The 17,833-nt window shown below is 47.5% G+C and overlaps 1 protein-coding gene across 6 annotated transcripts in view; it reads left to right on the top strand.

The window, feature by feature from the left end:
• DNAH9 (dynein axonemal heavy chain 9) overlaps window positions 1–17,833 on the top strand; it is a 210,146-nt gene that overhangs the window by 35,572 nt on the left and 156,741 nt on the right. For all 6 annotated transcript variants that reach the window (XM_080560625.1, XM_080560623.1, XM_080560622.1 and 3 more), the window contains 10 exons: window positions 1,116–1,246; window positions 2,375–2,501; window positions 5,933–6,085; window positions 7,075–7,200; window positions 7,860–8,099; window positions 9,153–9,313; window positions 10,387–10,543; window positions 11,398–11,502; window positions 14,519–14,676; window positions 17,162–17,300. In XM_080560625.1, coding sequence (XP_080416751.1) covers window positions 1,116–1,246; window positions 2,375–2,501; window positions 5,933–6,085; window positions 7,075–7,200; window positions 7,860–8,099; window positions 9,153–9,313; window positions 10,387–10,543; window positions 11,398–11,502; window positions 14,519–14,676; window positions 17,162–17,300 — 1,497 coding nt within the window. The remainder of the gene's footprint in view (window positions 1–1,115; window positions 1,247–2,374; window positions 2,502–5,932; window positions 6,086–7,074; window positions 7,201–7,859; window positions 8,100–9,152; window positions 9,314–10,386; window positions 10,544–11,397; window positions 11,503–14,518; window positions 14,677–17,161; window positions 17,301–17,833) is intronic.

Here is a 17,833-nt window from a genome sequence, read left to right as displayed (position 1 = left end):
GCATGGAATGTCCCTCTCACTGCTTTGGGTGCACTGTGCTTACTGGGTGGTATAGACAGGTCCTAAAAATCAGAGCCGTGAAGGCTGTGCCATGTGTCAGCAAGCTGTTAATATCCAACAGCTGTCTGATGATATGTATGAAATTGCTTCACGATTTAAATCTGCATCCTACTGGGCAGCTGTCTGCAACTCAATACCCACCTGGCAGGTGGCACAGGTCAGCAGCCTCTTCCCTTCTCTAGAAGAAAGGGTGGAACTCAGTGTCTCTGGAGGCTGAACACCCTCAGGATGCAGCTGGGGCTTGGCGACAGTGTGCCAGCGGGGCATGGGATGCGTGTCTGGAGCCTCCTGCGTGGCTTGTGTGGAGGGCTCAACCCTCCAGCCAGGGCTTTGCTACCAGGGCTGAACACAGGTTAGCACGGAAGTGCTACCAAGAAAGCTTGGAGTTCTTTTGTGGCCTGATTTGGGAGAAAGGGAAGAGCAGAAACATTTTGAACATAGCTTTACTTATTCCTCACTGTTAAACTCCAAAAATTCAGGGTCCCCACTAGGCATGGAGCATATTTGTCAGTGTGTTCCTCTGCTGCCAGCATGGGGTTTCCATGGCCCTGCTCAAGGCAAGGAAGGGCTCTGCTCTGCAAGAGTCACCATCTCCATTTCAGGGGTGGGCAGTGGGGCTCCTACGCTGTGCCAGGAGGGGAAGAGTAAACATCCACGAAGTCAGTAGCCTTTCCCTTGTGGCAGGGTCTCCTGCTGCTACGGCCAGGGAAGCTTGATATGTTATCTGAACATATGAGAAGAATTGTTGTGAGCAGACATTCAAAGGGGAATTCAACCCCATGAAAATGGTTGATCCTAAGCACTGACTTCTGCACAATCACTTTATCCACGACCCCTTGGGGATATAGCAACAAGAAGGCGAGTGTCTGATTGGAGACTTGTTTTGGGTACGTGAGTGGAAGAGCCCTTCTGAAATGGTGGAGGGGACCCTTTCTGCACTGGGCAGGAGGGACTCTGGGAGAATCTCCCTTCAGCGCAAAGACAGTACCTAGAGGATGGGATCTTCTAACACAAAACTTGTGTTTTACCGTATGTCCTTCTGTGTTGCTTTTTAGGACTCCAAACGCTTCGAAGGTATTGATGTTGATTTTAAAGAATTGGCCTATGAAGCTCAGAAAACCCCAAATGTAGTTGAGGCCACCAACAAACCAGGTCTGTCCCAACAACTGGAGGACGTTCAGAGTAGGTAGGTAGAACTTCAGTCCCAGGTTTTTCTCAGAGACTGGGATCAGCTCTAAAGTTAGTTTAACCTGTGCTCTGAGGCTTTCTTCTTAGACTGTGCAGCGTCGTTTGCATTCACAAGTTGCAGCATTTCTGATCTTTCTTGAGTCCTTTCATTTGTGATCCATCACGTTGAAGCCCCCATAGTGGAGTCTGGCTTTGTGTACATGCAAATTCTCATCCAGCGTATTGATTTGCACACATACAAAGGTAGGCATACAGCAGGTTTGAATAACACATGGCCTTACTGCCACCCCAAAAACAATGTCTTAAATATCTGCTTAGCAGTCCAGGCAGGAATATCTGCAGCAGAGCTGAGCCCATGTTCTTTAATTTACAAAATTATCTCTGCATGTATACCCTTGGCACATGGTATAGCTAGACTCCCTGAGAAAGACCTTTCTGTCCTGAGATGGATACACTTCTCACTTAACATATGAGCTAGTCTGCCCAGAACACACTGAAAGCTTAATATGATAGCTATTTTGTCGGTAATAACTACCCTCCTAAAACAAAGCTTTTTCTTTTTTAATCAGATAAAGCCAGTGCTCCTCACAGAGGACTAGCTGCATGTTATTTATGAAGTTTGTAAGCTCAGCAGCAGTTTAGCATGTAAACACTGAAAGATTTATTTTAGGTTGGAGCAAACAAATTTTCTTTCAGGCTTCATGAATACAAAAAGCTGACTAGGTTTGAATAAGACTTTAAAATACAGCTTGTTAGAATAAAAACAGTTATAGAAACTTTCATCCCAGTGTGAAATCACCTGTGGAAATTAGGAGCTTGTCTAAAACAGCGAGTCAGACTGCAAACCCTTTCCAGCTTCTTCCACTTTTGTTTTTTGCTTTTTTATGAGGCTCCTCTGGCTCCTAGGCTGTTTGACCGTTGGGAGCAGAGAGAGGTCTGTGAGTTTCCATGTGCTATGATGTCCTGTTCAGGAAATGCTTTAGAGGACCAGGCCACAGGTTCAGCTCATGTTTGCAGTTCTCCATGGGAGGGGAGAATCTGCTTGACAACCTAAACTGCAGTGTGAAACACAAAGGGATATTTATCTGCCTGTCCTGGGCTTTGTTCATCTGCTTTGTTTCTTCAGGCTGTCTCTATGTGAGAAGGCTTTGGCTGAATATTTGGACATGAAGAGGTTGGCCTTTCCCAGATTTTACTTCATTTCTTCTGCAGATTTATTGGATATTCTTTCCAATGGCACCAACCCACAGCTGGTAAGCCTTGCTCTGTGTCACCTTTGCATTTTCCAACTGCCAGTAGTGTTACAGTGGAAGACACTGTCCTGGAACTTGTAGCTTATCCTTTCTTTGAGTGCTTTTCCTAACCCCGCCTCACTTGTTTAAACAATTATTATTTCACAGCTAGCTGTCATCTGTCGTATAAGAAAGGCATAAAACTGTATGAGAGTGTCCACAGGAGGGCTACGAAGATGACGAGGGGTCTAGAGGGGAGGATGTATGAGGAGCAGCTGAGGTCCCTGGGTTTGTTCAGCCCAGAGCAGAGCAGGCCGAGGGGAGGCCTCACGGCGGCCTGCAGCTCCCTCACGAGGGGAGCGGAGGGGCAGGCGCTGAGCTCTGCTCTCTGGGGACAGCGACAGGACCCGAGGGAACGGCATGGAGCTGGGACAGGGGAGGGTCAGGCTGGGGGTTAGGGAAAGGTTCTGCACCCAGAGGTGGTCGGGCACTTGGACAGGCTCCCCAGGGTAGAGGTCACAGCACCAAGCCTGCAGGAGTTCAAGAAGTGTTTGGACAACACTCTCAGGCATAGGAGTTGTTTCTTGGGTGCTTCTGTGTGGAGCCAGTAGTTGGAGTCAATGCTTGTGTGTCCCTCCCAACTCAGGATATTCTGTGATTGTCTGAAAGTCAATGCACACTGTGTTGTCTGATGTAGCCCTGGTGATACTTGTGGGTTGTTCTGAAAGCAATGCACACAGCAGAGCTTGTCGATGTTTCTGATGATGCAAAACCATTGTTTTTGTTTGTGCTGGGATATGGTGAGCTTAGAAGAAACCCTTGTCCCTGAAGATCTCAGCCAAAACTTGTTGCTGACCTTGGACTTTGAACCTGGGATGCCACCCTTCAACTGCTGTTGAAAGAGCTGCAGTCTGGGCATTCAGATGTGGAAATGTTGACAGCTACTTCCATCCCGGAGAGGTCCCTTTTTCAGGCTGAGAAGGCGTTCGCTATTCAGCCACTTCTTCGTTTTCCTGGTGCAAAGGCCTTTTGGGGTGTCCTCATTAGAGGTGAAGGGAGGAGCATGAAGCCAAACAGGCAAGACAGCTGGTGGCTGAACAGTGAGTGGCCATGGCCAAGGCCAGCAAATAGAACTCCTGGGTTGCTGTCCCTCCCTGCACGCCTCAGGGTGCAGGCGTGGTGTCTGACCTCCTGTGCTGGAGTTCTGGTCTTACTGACCGAGGCAGCTTATCTCCTCCAGTCTGGGTTCTTGGGGATGCTGCCTGAATTCCAGGTATGGGGAAGTCACTTGCAATGCACCATTCCTCCTGTCAAACTTTGGCTGGTTTCTGGATCAGCCTGTGGAAGAACTTGTATTAACCTTAGGAAATGACCTGCCTGTGTTCTTCCCAGCCTTCCCCAGATAAGCACAGACTCCTCCTCTCCCACAGTGGGCATAGTTCAGAGGATTCAGTCCCGAGAAGTTCTGCAGAAGTTTCTCCATACAGAGCATAGTGACGTTAGGGTTAATTATTAGTGCTATGGGAGCCGCTGTCAGGAAGCTTCAGCTACTTTGTGTGGTAGTGCTGCGTTCTGTCTGGCCTCGCTTGGGATGCATTATTTGTCCCAAATATTTTTTTGTTTGGTTTATCAAACTGATCAAAATGTTTGCAGCAAATGAAGACTGTTGAATAGGAAATAAATACTTTATTCCATCCTTCAGTAGTGGATAATCTCACCTTCTCTAAGCTTTCCATCTAATTAGGAATGTGAATGTATGCACAGAGCAGGGGTCTGTACATGCATTTGGAAATGTTATTTATCGCTCACCTTTACCACTGCTTATTATCTGCCTCTGCTGCCGGGTAATTTCAGCCCTCAGAGCATCACAAATACATAGTTGATTGATGCTTAAAATGGAGAGGAAAAAAAATGCAGGAAACAAAAGATACCATGTCAAAATGCTCCATGGGGTAAGAAGAAATTCCTGGTGTTTTCTCTGTTATTTGAATCTATTTGCAATAAAATCAAAGTAAATGTCAAGTAGGATCATACATGGATACACTCTCAGCCTTTCCACTGTAGTTTCAAAGTCTGATCATTCCTAAAGGAGGATTAAATACATAATGCTATTATTCTCTTGAACTGGATATTGAACTTGTGTGGATTCAGGTGTATTCAGGACTCCTGTGGCAGGATTATACCAAGTGCTGGAGTATGCCCGAAGCTGTGCAGGCTGACCAGGGTATGGGAGTGCATAGTGGGGATGTGTGAGCAGAAACTTCTAGACGTAAGAAAAGTTTTCTGTGGTTTATTTAAGATTTGAAAGTAGAGATGTTTATCTTGGGAGATACTGAGTGGCAGTTTCTTCTTGGAAGTACTCAGCACTCAGGATTTGTCCCTGCTTGAAAATGCATAAGAAGAATACTGAGATATGTCAGCCTGCAGCTTGTGAGAGGGAGTGCTGTAACTTCTTGTGACTAAGGGAGTCAGAATTAAATGGATAAGTCCACCCATCTTTCTTTGAAAGCATCGGCACATTAGGCTTCAGCACACCAGGTATCTCAGGCTGTTCTCATCTCATCCCACCTGTGGGAGTTTGCCTGGGCTCCATCTCCCCATCCCTGGCTGTCCTTGAGAGAGGCATCTCCTCTCTGGGACTGCTTTGTGGGCTGACCCTTGCTGGGAGAACAACAGCCCTGGGAGAAGCCTGCCTATGTTGGCAGCGGTGTGTGACACGCAGCGATTTACTTGGCTAGTGACCTGGAAGAAGCGCTGGTGATCTGCTCAGCTCCCAGAAGGCAAGTGCTGATGCTGTAAGCCTACAGCAGCAATTCTGGCCCCTCCCCGATGACTTTTCAAACTTAACCAGGTGTGAACAGAACAGGGTTCAATTATTCTTTTCCTTCTGGAAGAGCTCTTTTGGTCGCGATGGGGATTTCGTAGAAGGTATGGGCTGTTGAGCTGTTTATCATGGGTCTTGTCCAGAAGTAAAGGTCTTTTTTATTTCCATTGAGAAAAACTCAAGGCTTTTCATTAGCATAATATTGATTTCTAGTAGTGAGAAAATAGGGAGCTTCACAGCAAAGAAAACTCCCCAATATGCTGAGACTGAGAAGAGGTAGAGCAATGACTGTGGACCTCTCATCATTACATTGTAGGGAAATGGGTGCTAGGAGGTCATGTAGTGTTTTGAATGTTTTCCTTCTGTGCTTTTACCCTGAATGGGATATTTCTCAATGGAAAAATGTGTTTTATTAAGGCACGTCTGCTTACTAAATCAAGTAGAAATAGATGTAAGTGTTAGGAGGGACAAGAGGCTTGCGACCCTGGCCATGCATGAAAAGTTGTGGTCCTACCGAGACATCCAAGAGCATGCTTTTCGAGTATGACTCCGCTTGTGAAGTGTATATGGTGGTGGCCATTCTGCTTGTCCTGTCTTGATCACTTTATTTATACAATTCCTTTTGCAGGTACAACGTCATCTTTCCAAACTCTTTGACAACCTGGCCAAGATGAAATTCCAGCTGGACTCTGAGCAAAAGCCAACCAAGATTGGCCTGGGAATGTACAGCAGAGAGGAGGAATATGTCAGCTTCAGCGAACACTGTGACTGCAGCGGGCAGGTCAGAAGCAAACCTTGTGCATCAGAACTGTCTGGTGGGGTCTGCTCTCCTGCCCCTTGTTTGGACTTCTGTCGCCAAGATGGGGTAGAACTTCGCTACTCTTCCTTTATGAGAGAAAGGCTGGAAGAGGTGGTTGTGTGACTTAACTCCTTCTTACTCCACAGCCCTTGGTCTCACTGTGGTTAGGTCCTAGCTGAAGTGAGGCATAGGCATTGCAGTCCACAGTGGTAGCACGAGCTGGGGCCTTTTTCCAGATAGTATTTATTTATTTATTTTAAAATTTGTAAGACACTTTGAATGCTATTCTTACAGCTTATTACAAATTTACTCAATAAGGGAATGACTACATATTGAAAATAGATTAAGCTATTCCAAAGTACCTCTGCATGGGCATCTTTTGAAAGAGTAGGCTTTTTTCTTATTTCCTCATCTTCATTCCTTAATAGGATAAGTTAAAGTATGAAATTTAAGAATCCCATTATTGCTCAGCTAATCTGTTCCTGTAGTTGCACCTTTCTGCATGGACTGTTATAGGAAGCTGGAGTGTGTATCAGTCACTGAACTCCACAGTGACGGAGCTCTCTGCATTTATACTATCTTCTCTGGGAGGACTTAGCCTTTGAAATACTAATTTCAGTCGGAATCTTGTTCCCAAGTTCAGCAGCAGCTTTTTCTGCTGCTGGGAGATTGTGCCCACGTCCTAGGTGTGATTCTTTTCATGGCCTGGAGGTGGAACATGCTGTTCCACTCATCAGTGGAGTTCATTTTGGTTTCTTCTATAGCTGGAGTTCAAGTAAAATCTGCCTGTCATTATTAGAGTCTACACATGCTAATCCTGTAGTACCAGAGTCATTTAAATCAACTGAGTCTGAATGAGGCTGAGGCACGGTTAACTCAAGAGTTGAGATGCTTGTGCCATTCTGTATCTTCACTAATTGCCAAAAGTGCTTAAGAGCAGATGTGTTACTATGATTTAATCTCCTCTCCAGGTTGAGGTCTGGCTGAATCATGTACTGGACAGCATGAGAGCTACAGTTAGAGATGAGATGACAGAAGCTGTATCAGCTTATGAGGAGAAGCCAAGGGAACAGTGGCTCTTTGACTACCCTGCCCAGGTATCTGCTGCTGTTCACCTCTTCTCGGGCTGGTGCACGGGAAAGGCAGCTCTTGGCTTCCCCTTCAGTTCTGCCCTTCCCATCTTATAGAAGTGGCTTCTAGCTGTGAGTGGGGGTGTTCCTGGTCTCCACTGTGCTGTCCAGGAGGGATGGAAGTTAAGTTGTCTTTTATCCTGTCAATCTCCTGATGGATTTTCCAGGCTGATCCCCATGCAGGGAAAATACACACTTGGTCGGGTTACATATCTCATGGGCTTGGGCAGTGCCTACTTCACCCTGTGAGTCAAAGAGAAGTTTATATGCCCAGCAAAGGAAAAAGGTGCAGCAGGAAAATGAATCGTGAGGTCTAATGAGAGGAAAGAGCCACTCACTTGCACCTCTGGCAGCCTTGTGGTCTCCAGCTCTTCCTCCTGTGCTGTGTCTGGCACGCAAAAGGTGCTCATTTACAAATAAGTAGCTGCTAAATATGTCTGTATCATTGATATGCTTTAAATGAATGTCATAGGGCAGGTCCCTGTTGTCCTGTCTGTTGTGAACACTGTATCAAAAATATTTAATTTCATGTCATGGATACTTCTTTGATCTCCCCATGGATTAGACACTCAAATGTAAGGAAGTTCTGCTGTTTTCCCTGATACTGAGTCAGCCTCTTTCCCTAGGTGGCTCTTTCCTGCACCCAGATTTGGTGGACGACTGAGGTTGGGATTGCCTTTGCCAGGGTGGAGGAAGGCTATGAGAATGCAATGAAGGAATATCACAAGAAGCAAGTGACCCAGCTGAACACCCTTGTAACCATGCTGATTGGGCAGCTCTCCAAGGGTGACAGGCAGAAAATCATGACCATATGCACCATCGATGTCCATGCTCGGGATGTGGTGGCAAAGATGATAGCGCAGAAGGTTTGTGTTTGCAGCTCAGCGTGGTCCTGGTCTGAGTATTTAGAGTGGGGGTTAAGGGAGAGATGGACCAACCACAAGCCGTTGAGCTCACTGCCTCAGTGGGAGACACAGGGCTGATTTTACTTTGGCAGCGTTTATGGTGAGGAGGCAGAAAGCCCTTGTCAGCCATGCAGTGCTGCTCTGCATCAGGGCCCTGCAACACAGAGGGGCTGCTCGTAACTGCCACAGACTCACACCAGGAGTGAGAGAGTGGCCCTAGGCCCTTGTGCCCAGGCACATGTTGGCAGGCAATGGCATCATGCTGAGAAGCTGCTGGATGTGGTCTCAGTTACAGATTTAAAAGGTCAGAAAAAGCATTCAGGCTTTCTGTTTTGTAGCCTCCTTGATCTGGTGTGGGGCCACAGGGACAGGTCTCCCTTTGTCCTGCACACCTTTTGCACCAAATGTCTAGCCCTGTAGCTGGATGGGAAGGGGTCCTGCATGCACTGGGTTTTGGCTCCACTCCCAACCTCCATGTGTCCTCTTGGAGGCAGCCAGCCTGCTCACAGAGCTTCTGGCTCCAGGGGCTCAGCTTGGCTTGGTGGTGCCTTGGCCCAGTTTGCAGTAAAACTGTCCGTCTCCTGGTGGCCTGACTGCCAGTTGTGCAGAGAGCACTGGCCATGGGTGCCCTTGTCTCCTGTCCCCAGCCTTTTCCCTGGTGCTGTCTGCGGCCCCTTCCTTGTCAAGACAGCCTCTGCTCCTTCTCTTACTCTGTTTACTTTATAAAATCCTCTTCACGGCTTGCTGCTTCTTAAGTCTCCTCTGCAGAAGTCTTTCTGTGCTGCTCTTTCGCTTGGGTATTCTTTTCTTCTCCCACCAATGTGGTCACTGATTTGTTTCTTCCCCTGTTCTGGTAGGAGATAGGCAGGTGATGTTTCTCACTGCACCTGGCTTCACAGTGAAGACCAATCTGTCCTCGATTAAAACTTCACTGCAGTCACTGTTTTCGCACCCACGTCATGTATGCCCAGCATCCCTGGCCTTCCTGTGATGGTGCTTGTGGTTGCGTTGCAGGTGGACAATGCGCAGGCGTTTGTTTGGCTGTCACAGCTCCGGCACAGATGGTCGGATGAGGAGCGTCACTGCTTTGCCAACATCTGTGACGCCCAGTTCCTCTACTCCTACGAATACCTTGGCAATACCCCTCGGCTTGTGATCACTCCGCTGACCGACAGGTAGGTCCCCAGGCACAACTGGGCTTCGCCATGCAGTCAGGCGCAGTTGCCAAACATGGATGGGTTTAGTTTTGACACCGGCGTCCCTCTTGTTCTTTCTCCACGTCCCAGTAATCTGGTGGCAGAGCTTTAACTCTCACCTGATCTGTGATTTGATGGTAGTACCTGCTGGGGTATCTGTGCCTCAGTTACTGGGGTGGGATTATCTCACAGATTAAGATGCTCACCTGTGGGTGTTTGCCTTTCCATGGGATGTCCACGCTATTTAGTTGGTGGTTCTAGAAAACTTTTTTTCCTCATCTTGAAGTAGACACCTACTGCTTGGTTCAGTTGTCACAATGGGGGCACCTAGAGTGACTTGAGATGCTCTGCAGTGTTCCAGCTGTCAATCCAGAAACATTCAAGTGTTCTGGGGACCCTGTGTCACGTCTTCCCACCCTATGTGACATCTCGGTGGCCGGGAGCACCTCAGGTGGCTCAGGCCAACCATATTAACCAGCTGAGCCAAGCCCCTGTGTATTGTCAGGTTTTGACCATATTGACTGCAGCTCTGTGGCTTATACAGGGAGTACAGACACTGTGTGTGGGCACCTCCCTGGTGTCTGCCATCAGCATGACAGGAGCTTTGGGGCTTGCTGCAGCATTGGGTGGGACCATTCCTAGGCTGTCCGAGCAGGTTTCTGCAAGTCATGGGGAATGGGATGCTCTGGGCTGGATAGCACTGGACAGCAAGAGGAAGGGCTTTCAGAAAAACCAACCTGTTCCCATGCTATGTGGGATATGCCCAATATCAATGATCATTATAGGGTTTCAAAGAAAGCTCAGGTCTGGACATGAAGACCCATCAGCAGACTGGTGGAAGATGATGAGTATCTCTTAGAGAAAACAGAACCAGGCAGAGGTGACACAGGAGGAGCTTTAGCTTGCACATGCACTCTGCTCATGTATTGCTTTGCAGAACAAACGATCTCCTGGGTGCACTGCCTCAGTCCCATTGCTCTGCACCCCAACAGTGACCTGTAGGACGAAGTCTCAGTCTTGTTCTTTTCTCCCTTCACCTTTTGCTATGAAAGATGTTACATCACCCTGACACAGTCACTGCACCTGACCATGAGCGGAGCACCTGCAGGCCCTGCAGGCACTGGCAAGACAGAGACTACTAAAGATTTGGGGCGAGCCCTAGGCATCATGGTGTACGTGTTTAACTGCTCCGAGCAGATGGACTACAAGGTACTGCTGCCCCCTTGGCCACAGTGCTGTGATGTTGGGCTGGGGATGTTTGGGGCCTGATGAAACCTAAGGACTGAGAGTAATCCAACTGAGATCACTCTGGTCCACCACCTCTCCTCAGATCTCTGCTATGTTCCCTTCTACTGAACTCCTTCTTCTTTTCCCGTTTCTTTTCTAAGACTTGCATGCAGTTCTTTGGGAGGCAGAAACCTGAACTGTGATTTCTGCCTCATTACACCTTTCGCTTCCCTTTTGGAGTTCGATTTTCATGTGAAATGCTTCAAAAATTTTGGCCTGTTCAGTTGAGACTGAGGCTGTGCTGCTCCTTCGGCCCTGGTCATTTCTCCCAATCATGTTCCTGGCATCAGAAGGAACCTGGCCTGGCTTTTTCAGGATTCTCTGCCAGAATAAAGGCAAAACCTGCTGAAACCTCAGTCACTGCAGAAGGTTGGATCGTCAGGTTGAGTTTTGCTCTCTGCTGGTCTGGCATGGTACAGTGATTTTGGTAGCCTCAGATCATATTTTATTCAGCTTATGGGCTCTCCCAGGAAGTAGGGCCATAAGTAATTCAGTACAGGTGACCTTTAAATGAAGCTAGTGCACAGATATATTGAGAAAGTGCAATTAGCAAATCAAGTGGCAAACTGTGCAGAGCTATAAATATTATAATTGAGTTGTCCCTGCTGTTTCCATGCACTTTTCTAAATACTCACAATAGACTGTAAATTGCTATAAATAAACAGGCTGGGAAATAAAATCTTTTTTTTCTCTTCCCCACCCCCCCCCCTCTGGAGTTGCTTCCATTTGTAATTTCATTCTTGTAAGTTTATATTGATTTTATTTTTATTTTCCAGTCTTGTGGGAATATTTACAAAGGCCTTTCCCAGACGGGAGCCTGGGGCTGCTTTGATGAGTTTAACAGGATCTCAGTTGAGGTCCTTTCTGTGGTGGCTGTACAGGTGAGTGGAGAAATGCTCATAAAAAACCACAAACAAGACAGAGCCACGTTGTACTCTTCACAGTGAGAGTAAATATGGAAAGTGCATTTTGCTGGTTTCACAGTTCGGTGTGTAGGCAGGTGAGGGATTATATCCCAAGATTAGTCACATGAATGTTACAGCACTGACAAAATGTAGCAGTAATATGCTGAAAACATTTTTGTTGCTTCTTCTCCTTCCTGCAGTTACAGCATTTGTGTTGAGGCATTTCTTTATAGCACCTTTTTCCAGATCAGTATGCACTGTGGCTCTCTACGTAGTCTTCCTGAGGAAGACACTCGTATCATTAACGTGCTGTGACATAGTTGTAGCACATCATTTCAGGGGGGAGAACTGTGTTATGGCTACTCAGTCTGCCATGCAGGGAATAATTTTCATGGAGGAGAGGGGGATGTTTGGGACTAATCCATGATCTTCTGGACTTCCTGGGGGTTACTTATGGCCTTCAGTCAGGCACAACTTGTGAATCATGTAACAAATAGGAATATGTCCAAGATAACAAAATTCATGCTTACCTGTCACCAAGACTCTGCAGTCTGTTTTCCTTCTTTGTTTTCATGTGGATGTAGGTTTAATTTCAGTATCTGTCATGATGAAATGCCTACAGAGGGCATTCCCAGCTGAGTGGCACAGTTCCTAGAAGGAAAGCCTGCAGCCCCATGGGTGCAGCTTGGTGCATGCCCATGCTGATGTGGGACAGATGATACTCAGGAACTGGAACCGCCAACAGATCTGCAGCCTTGCTTGATGTGCTTGCCTCAGATACACTGAGAGCATGGAGTTAAAATTCAGAGAGGGCTACTTGAGCTATGCATGGTTATACAGAGGTGTTTTTCCCTAAAGGATGGTTTCTTGTCTCCTTCTTAGTTTAACTGTTAAGTTCATTTAATTAGTGAGTCCTATATAAAGCACATCAGCAGCCCTGAGAGAGGGGCTGAAAAGGAGACTGCCCTCCCCATCATGCTGGGGAGTTCTGTTCTCTTGTGCTTATATGTATTCTGGCACTTTGCCTCCTCCTCCTCCTCCCCTTACTGGCCAATGAGGAAATCTGGAATTATTTTACGTGGAGGGAAGGATGGCATGAGGAGAGGCACTCTGCACGCTGCTCATTTGTGCCTGGTGAGCGGTGAAGGAGCATCGAAGGGAAGCAGGTGTGAATCCCCTCTGGCAGGGGCTGAAATCTGGGACAGCCTGGCAGAAACCACTGGGCATCAGGGTGAGAGCAGGCCCTGCTGCTTCTCCTGGCACTTGCTTTGAAGGTGAGAGCTGTGTCTGGATGTTGTCCAGATCCTAAATCACATTGATGTCCTCTGAAAACACCAGGGATGTGTGTGCAGAAAGGCTGTCTGGATAACCTGTAGCTTCCAAACTCCAACAAGAGTTTGGGAGGAGAGTGGGTGCTCAGTTGCACTGTCCAGAATGAGACAGTTCTGACATGAGCAGCACTGAAAATTTTGAACCTTGGGGAACTTCATTGTGAAAAATTGGGATAACGAAAGATTTAAGTTCTGGACCCAAGTGTCAGTTGAGTGCAGGGTTTTAGGATCCCAGTATTTGACTGAGGTGCGGAATTCTTCCTAGACTCCCTTTTGGACTCAGTTTTGCAGAAAGAAAGATCTAGAACCCAGAAGTTTCTATACTCTTGTAGGTGTTTCAGCCAGAGACATTCTGAACCCCTCTATGGACTCTTCACTCTTCTCATCTTCTTCTCAGTCATAATTAGTACCTTATGTGACATCCCCAAGAAGCCCCAGGCGGGTACAGGAGTTTGTGTGTCTTTCCCTCAATTTCTCTTCTGTCAGATTCTAGTTTAAAGTTGTCATTGAAAGAAAGTCTTTGAGGATCTTAAAATAAAAGGGGAAGCTGAACAAAAGAAGCCCAGATATGACTCAACTGCTAATGATTCTCTCGCTCCTGGCTGGAGCACCGCATCTGAAGAAAGCAGCACGGCTGTCATTCCATCATCGTGTCTCCTGGCTGCTATTAGGAGTGTAACCATGGCGATGTTTAATTGGCTGTCTTAGTCATGCAGCTAATGTCGATATGGTTCCTTACAGAAAAAAAAATCGATTAATTGCTTAACTTTAAGATAGCAAACATTAGTAAGGTTAGAGTGGTGAAAATAGATTCCTCCCTTGCTTAAGTTCTATTTGCAAAAAGATGATCTAGCTTTAATAAACTCAATCTCTTTGGAAGGTGAGGAATGAGAACAAAACTGCAATCAGGCAAATGTAAAAGACTGTAATATTAGTGGGCGAAGGTGGCAGGGGAAGCCTTCTGCCTTGTGGTTTTGGTTTAAATTAAGCATCTGATGTTTCAAAATCTTAACAAGTGATATAAAGCTTGATATAAAGAGGTCAGGTTTATTGGGAAATGCTGTTCCTTTTCTGGGCCTAGCATTTTAGTCAAGGGGCAGGACAGGCACAGGAGGGTTTTGGGATGCCCTGAAGACAACTGAGTGTGGGGTGAGAGGAATAGGGTGAAGGGAGTCGAGCCTGTGTTGTGTCAGACTCTTGGGACTGCGCTGGGATGTTGGCTGTGTTGTGGAAGTGCGGGCAGCCCCGCGTCTTTTCTTGGTGTCTGGCCTCCTGCTAGGCGAGGAAGTTGAAAGACGTGACTTGGCTGTTAGCAGGGTTTTTGCTGTGAGATGTGCTGAGAAGTCTCCCGTGGCTGATGTCAAAAGCCTAGGTGAGGTGCAGGTGGCTTTGGGGGTATTTCATGCTCCTGTGCTGCTCATGTGGACCCATGTCCCTGACTGTCTTTTGGAGCAATGGTGCAGATTCTTGCAGCTCCTTTGCACTTTGCCCAGACTCTTCAGTTCTCTCCTCTGCAAAAAGGAGGGGGGGGGAGGAAGGGATATGGGGAACAGTGATAAGCCCTGTCTGTTATGGGGCCAAGTGTCAGGAAAGCAGTACTGTCTTCTGATGTGTTTTTTCATACCTGAAAATCAATACTAAAATTTTGCCTTGGTTCCCAGGTAAAGAGTGTGCAGGATGCAATAAGGGAGAAGAAGAAATCCTTCAATTTTCTTGGAGAAGACATTAACTTAGTACCTTCAGTAGGTATTTTCATCACCATGAACCCTGGTTATGCAGGGCGAACTGAGCTACCTGAGAATTTAAAAGCTCTATTTAGGTGAGTCTGGGTTTCATGACCTGTATAAGACTGGCAAAAATTGGTGTTTGGGAAGTAGAGTCATAGAATGGTTTGGGATGGGAGGTACCTTAAAGATCATCTAATTCCAACCCCCTGCCATGGACAGGGACCCCTTCCACTAGATCAGGTTGCTCCAGGCCCCATCCAGCCTGGCCTTGAATACCTCCAGAGATGGGGCATCCACAGCTTCTCTTGGCTACCTGTTCCAGTGGCTCAGAGTAAAAAGTTTCTTCCTTACATCTAATCTAAACCTGCCCTCTTTTAGTTTAAAGGCATTACTCCTTGTCTGATCACCAGACTTCCTGACAAGAAGTCCCTCTCCGTCTTTCCTGTAGGCACCCTTTAGGTAATGGAAGGCCACTATAAGGTCTCCCCGGAGGCTTTTCTTCTCATAAAGAGAAGCCTTTTCTCAGGCTGAACAACCCCAATTTCCTCAGCCTGTCTTCATAGGAAAGGTACTCCAGCCCCTTTCTTTGTGGGCCTCCTCTGGACTTGTTCTAATACTTCCATGCCCTTCTTATACTGGGGGCCCCAGAGCTGAATGCAGGGCTCCAGGTGGGGTATGACGAGAGCAGAGCAGAGGAAGACAATCCCTTCCTTTGCCATGCTGGCTGTGCTGCTTCTGTTCTGTTCTGTTCTGTTCTGTTCTGGCTTTCTGGGCTGCATGAGCACATTGCCGGCTCATGTGGAGCTTCTCACCCACCAGCACCCCCAGGTCCTTCTCCTCAGGGCTGCTCTCAATCCATTCTGCACCCAGCCTGTGTTTGTGCTTGGGATTGCCCTGACCCAGACCCAGGGCCTTGCCCTTGGCCTTGCTGAACCTCACGAGTGCCGCACAGGCCCACCTCTCAGCCTGCCCAGGCCCCTCAGGACAGCAGCCCTTCCGTCCAGCGCATCGACCACACCACACAGCTCAGTGGCATCGGCAGACTTGCTGCGGGTGCGCTCAGTTCCCCTGTCCACGTCCCTGACAAAGATGTTAAACAGTGCCGGTCCCAGTGCTGACCGCTGAGGAACACCACTCATTACTGATCTCCACCTGCACATTGAGCTGTTGACCGCAACTCTTTGAGTGAGACCATCCAGCCAGTTCCTTACCCACCAAGTGCTCCATCCATCACATCTCTCCAATTTAGAGACAAGCATATCATGGGGGACAGTGTCAAATGCTTTGCACAAGTCCAGGAAGATGATGTCAGTTGCTCTTTTCCTGTCCACCAATACTGTAGGCTTGAGTTTGTTTCTGTGGGCAATATCCAGGCTTGAGTTTTTTTTCCGTGGGGAAATGCATTGGGGATTCACAGATTTCTGCCTTGCACAAGAAGCCAGGGTCTGTGAATACAGCGGCAGGGAAATTGAGCTGTGTCCCTTGCAATGGTAAAGTCAGTGCATGACCTGGTTTAGAGGAGTGGTCCTGGAAGATAACGCTGTACATTCACTGCCCTCTTATGTCTGCAAACCAGCTCCTCGTTTGCAGTAAACAAAGGCTGTTGCTGCCTTTTGGCCTATTTCTCGGTACCTGAATATGGTGAAAGCACAGCCCTGGTCCTTCGTCTGGACAGGGCATGATCGTTTGTCTGCTTCCCTTGCACTTAACTGTGGAACAGCACTCCCGGATGGCCACATCCTCTGTGTGCTTTGCTCTGGGATTCGTTATCCCACTCGCTTCGTTACCACAAGTCTCTCCGTGAGCTTGCACAACCATTTCCCCACCAGCACATTTCTCGGACATGTTGTCGGTGGCCGTGCACGGGGCTCTCACCCCCACCTCCCTTCCCCTCCAGCTCCCACACCAGCACTACCTCTACTGGGAGAGACCCATCCTGTTTTAGGAGCAGTGCTAAGACTTTGCGTAAGGTGGGGGAGAGGCCCCAGTCTGCGTCAGTCTGTAAATTCCTTGGCCAGGCCACCGTTTTTGTCCTTTCCCAGGTATCACACATGTAATTCACTGTTGCTGATTCAGGCAGTGCTGCCAGCATTTGGTATTCTATCCAGCAGGATAATACTATTGCCTGGAAAGGCAATCTTGAATCATTGTAAGAAGGAGGCTTCAACAACTGTATTTTCTTCTGAGTACTGTGTTTTTCCTTCATCCGTGCTGGCACAGGTGTTTTCAGGTGAACTTAAAGGCAAGCTTGTGTTTCAGCTCAGAACAGAGCTCAGAGAAACCCAGCAAGAGCTGGACAGGCCGCTCCAGTGCCATAGGGATTGGCATAAGCAGCAGTATAGAATTAGAGAATCATAGGGTGGTTTGGGTTGGAAGGGACATTAATGTCATCTAGTTCCAATCCCCCTGCTATGGGCAGGGACACTCTGTAGTGTAGGCTTTATATTTTGCATATATCCTCTGAATTCAAGCCCACACAAGTCCTCACTAATATTGGCAGCTGATTGTTTCTGTTCCTTAGAAGACCTGCAGTCAAGAAATACTTGTTCTGCACTGTTTTCTCTCCTGTCTCTTCAGGCCGTGTGCGATGGTTGTGCCAGACTTTGAGCTGATCTGTGAAATTATGTTGGTGGCTGAGGGATTCATTGAGGCCCGCGCATTAGCCAGGAAGTTCATTACTCTGTACCAGCTCTGCAAAGAGCTCCTGTCCAAGCAGGTGAGCCCTCTTCCATGTCTGGACAGTGCAATGAAGCATCTGGATCTCCAAAGTCACCGGGAACAAGGTGCTTTGCCATTTCAGCTCTGTGGCTCAAGCTTCCCAGCTTTTCTTTAATGGCTGCGGTTGTGCTGGCAGCTGGGAGAAGGTTTGTGATCAAATTGTGTTACTAGGAGATCTGCAGGGACATACGTACTTGACCAGCTGTGTTACTGTGAGAGATTTTTCTCGGGGTTCAAATGATACCATGTCTGGGGTAGTGTTCATTGACCCTTTGCTTTCCAGTCTGTTAGTTCCTATTGATTCTCCATCCTGCAAGAGTTTTACGATGTCTGTCCCTCTCCGAGTTCAGCCTCATGGTTCCCTGTCTTGTCAGATGTTGACCAAGTAGGGTTGCTTTCAGTGCAAAGCTCTAATTAGATTGTTCTTTGTCATCATTTGTATAAATCGAAGCTGGGTCCAGAGAAGAACTGAATCAGGACTCCAGGTGGAAAACCTGACCATGGCTGTGCCAGCACGAGGCTCGGGGAAGT

This window comes from Anser brachyrhynchus (assembly GCF_964034855.1).
Source record: "Anser brachyrhynchus genome assembly, chromosome: 18".
NCBI lineage: Eukaryota > Metazoa > Chordata > Aves > Anseriformes > Anatidae > Anser > Anser brachyrhynchus.
Note: the sequence above shows the minus strand (reverse complement) of the source record. Positions and strands in the feature narration are given on the sequence as shown.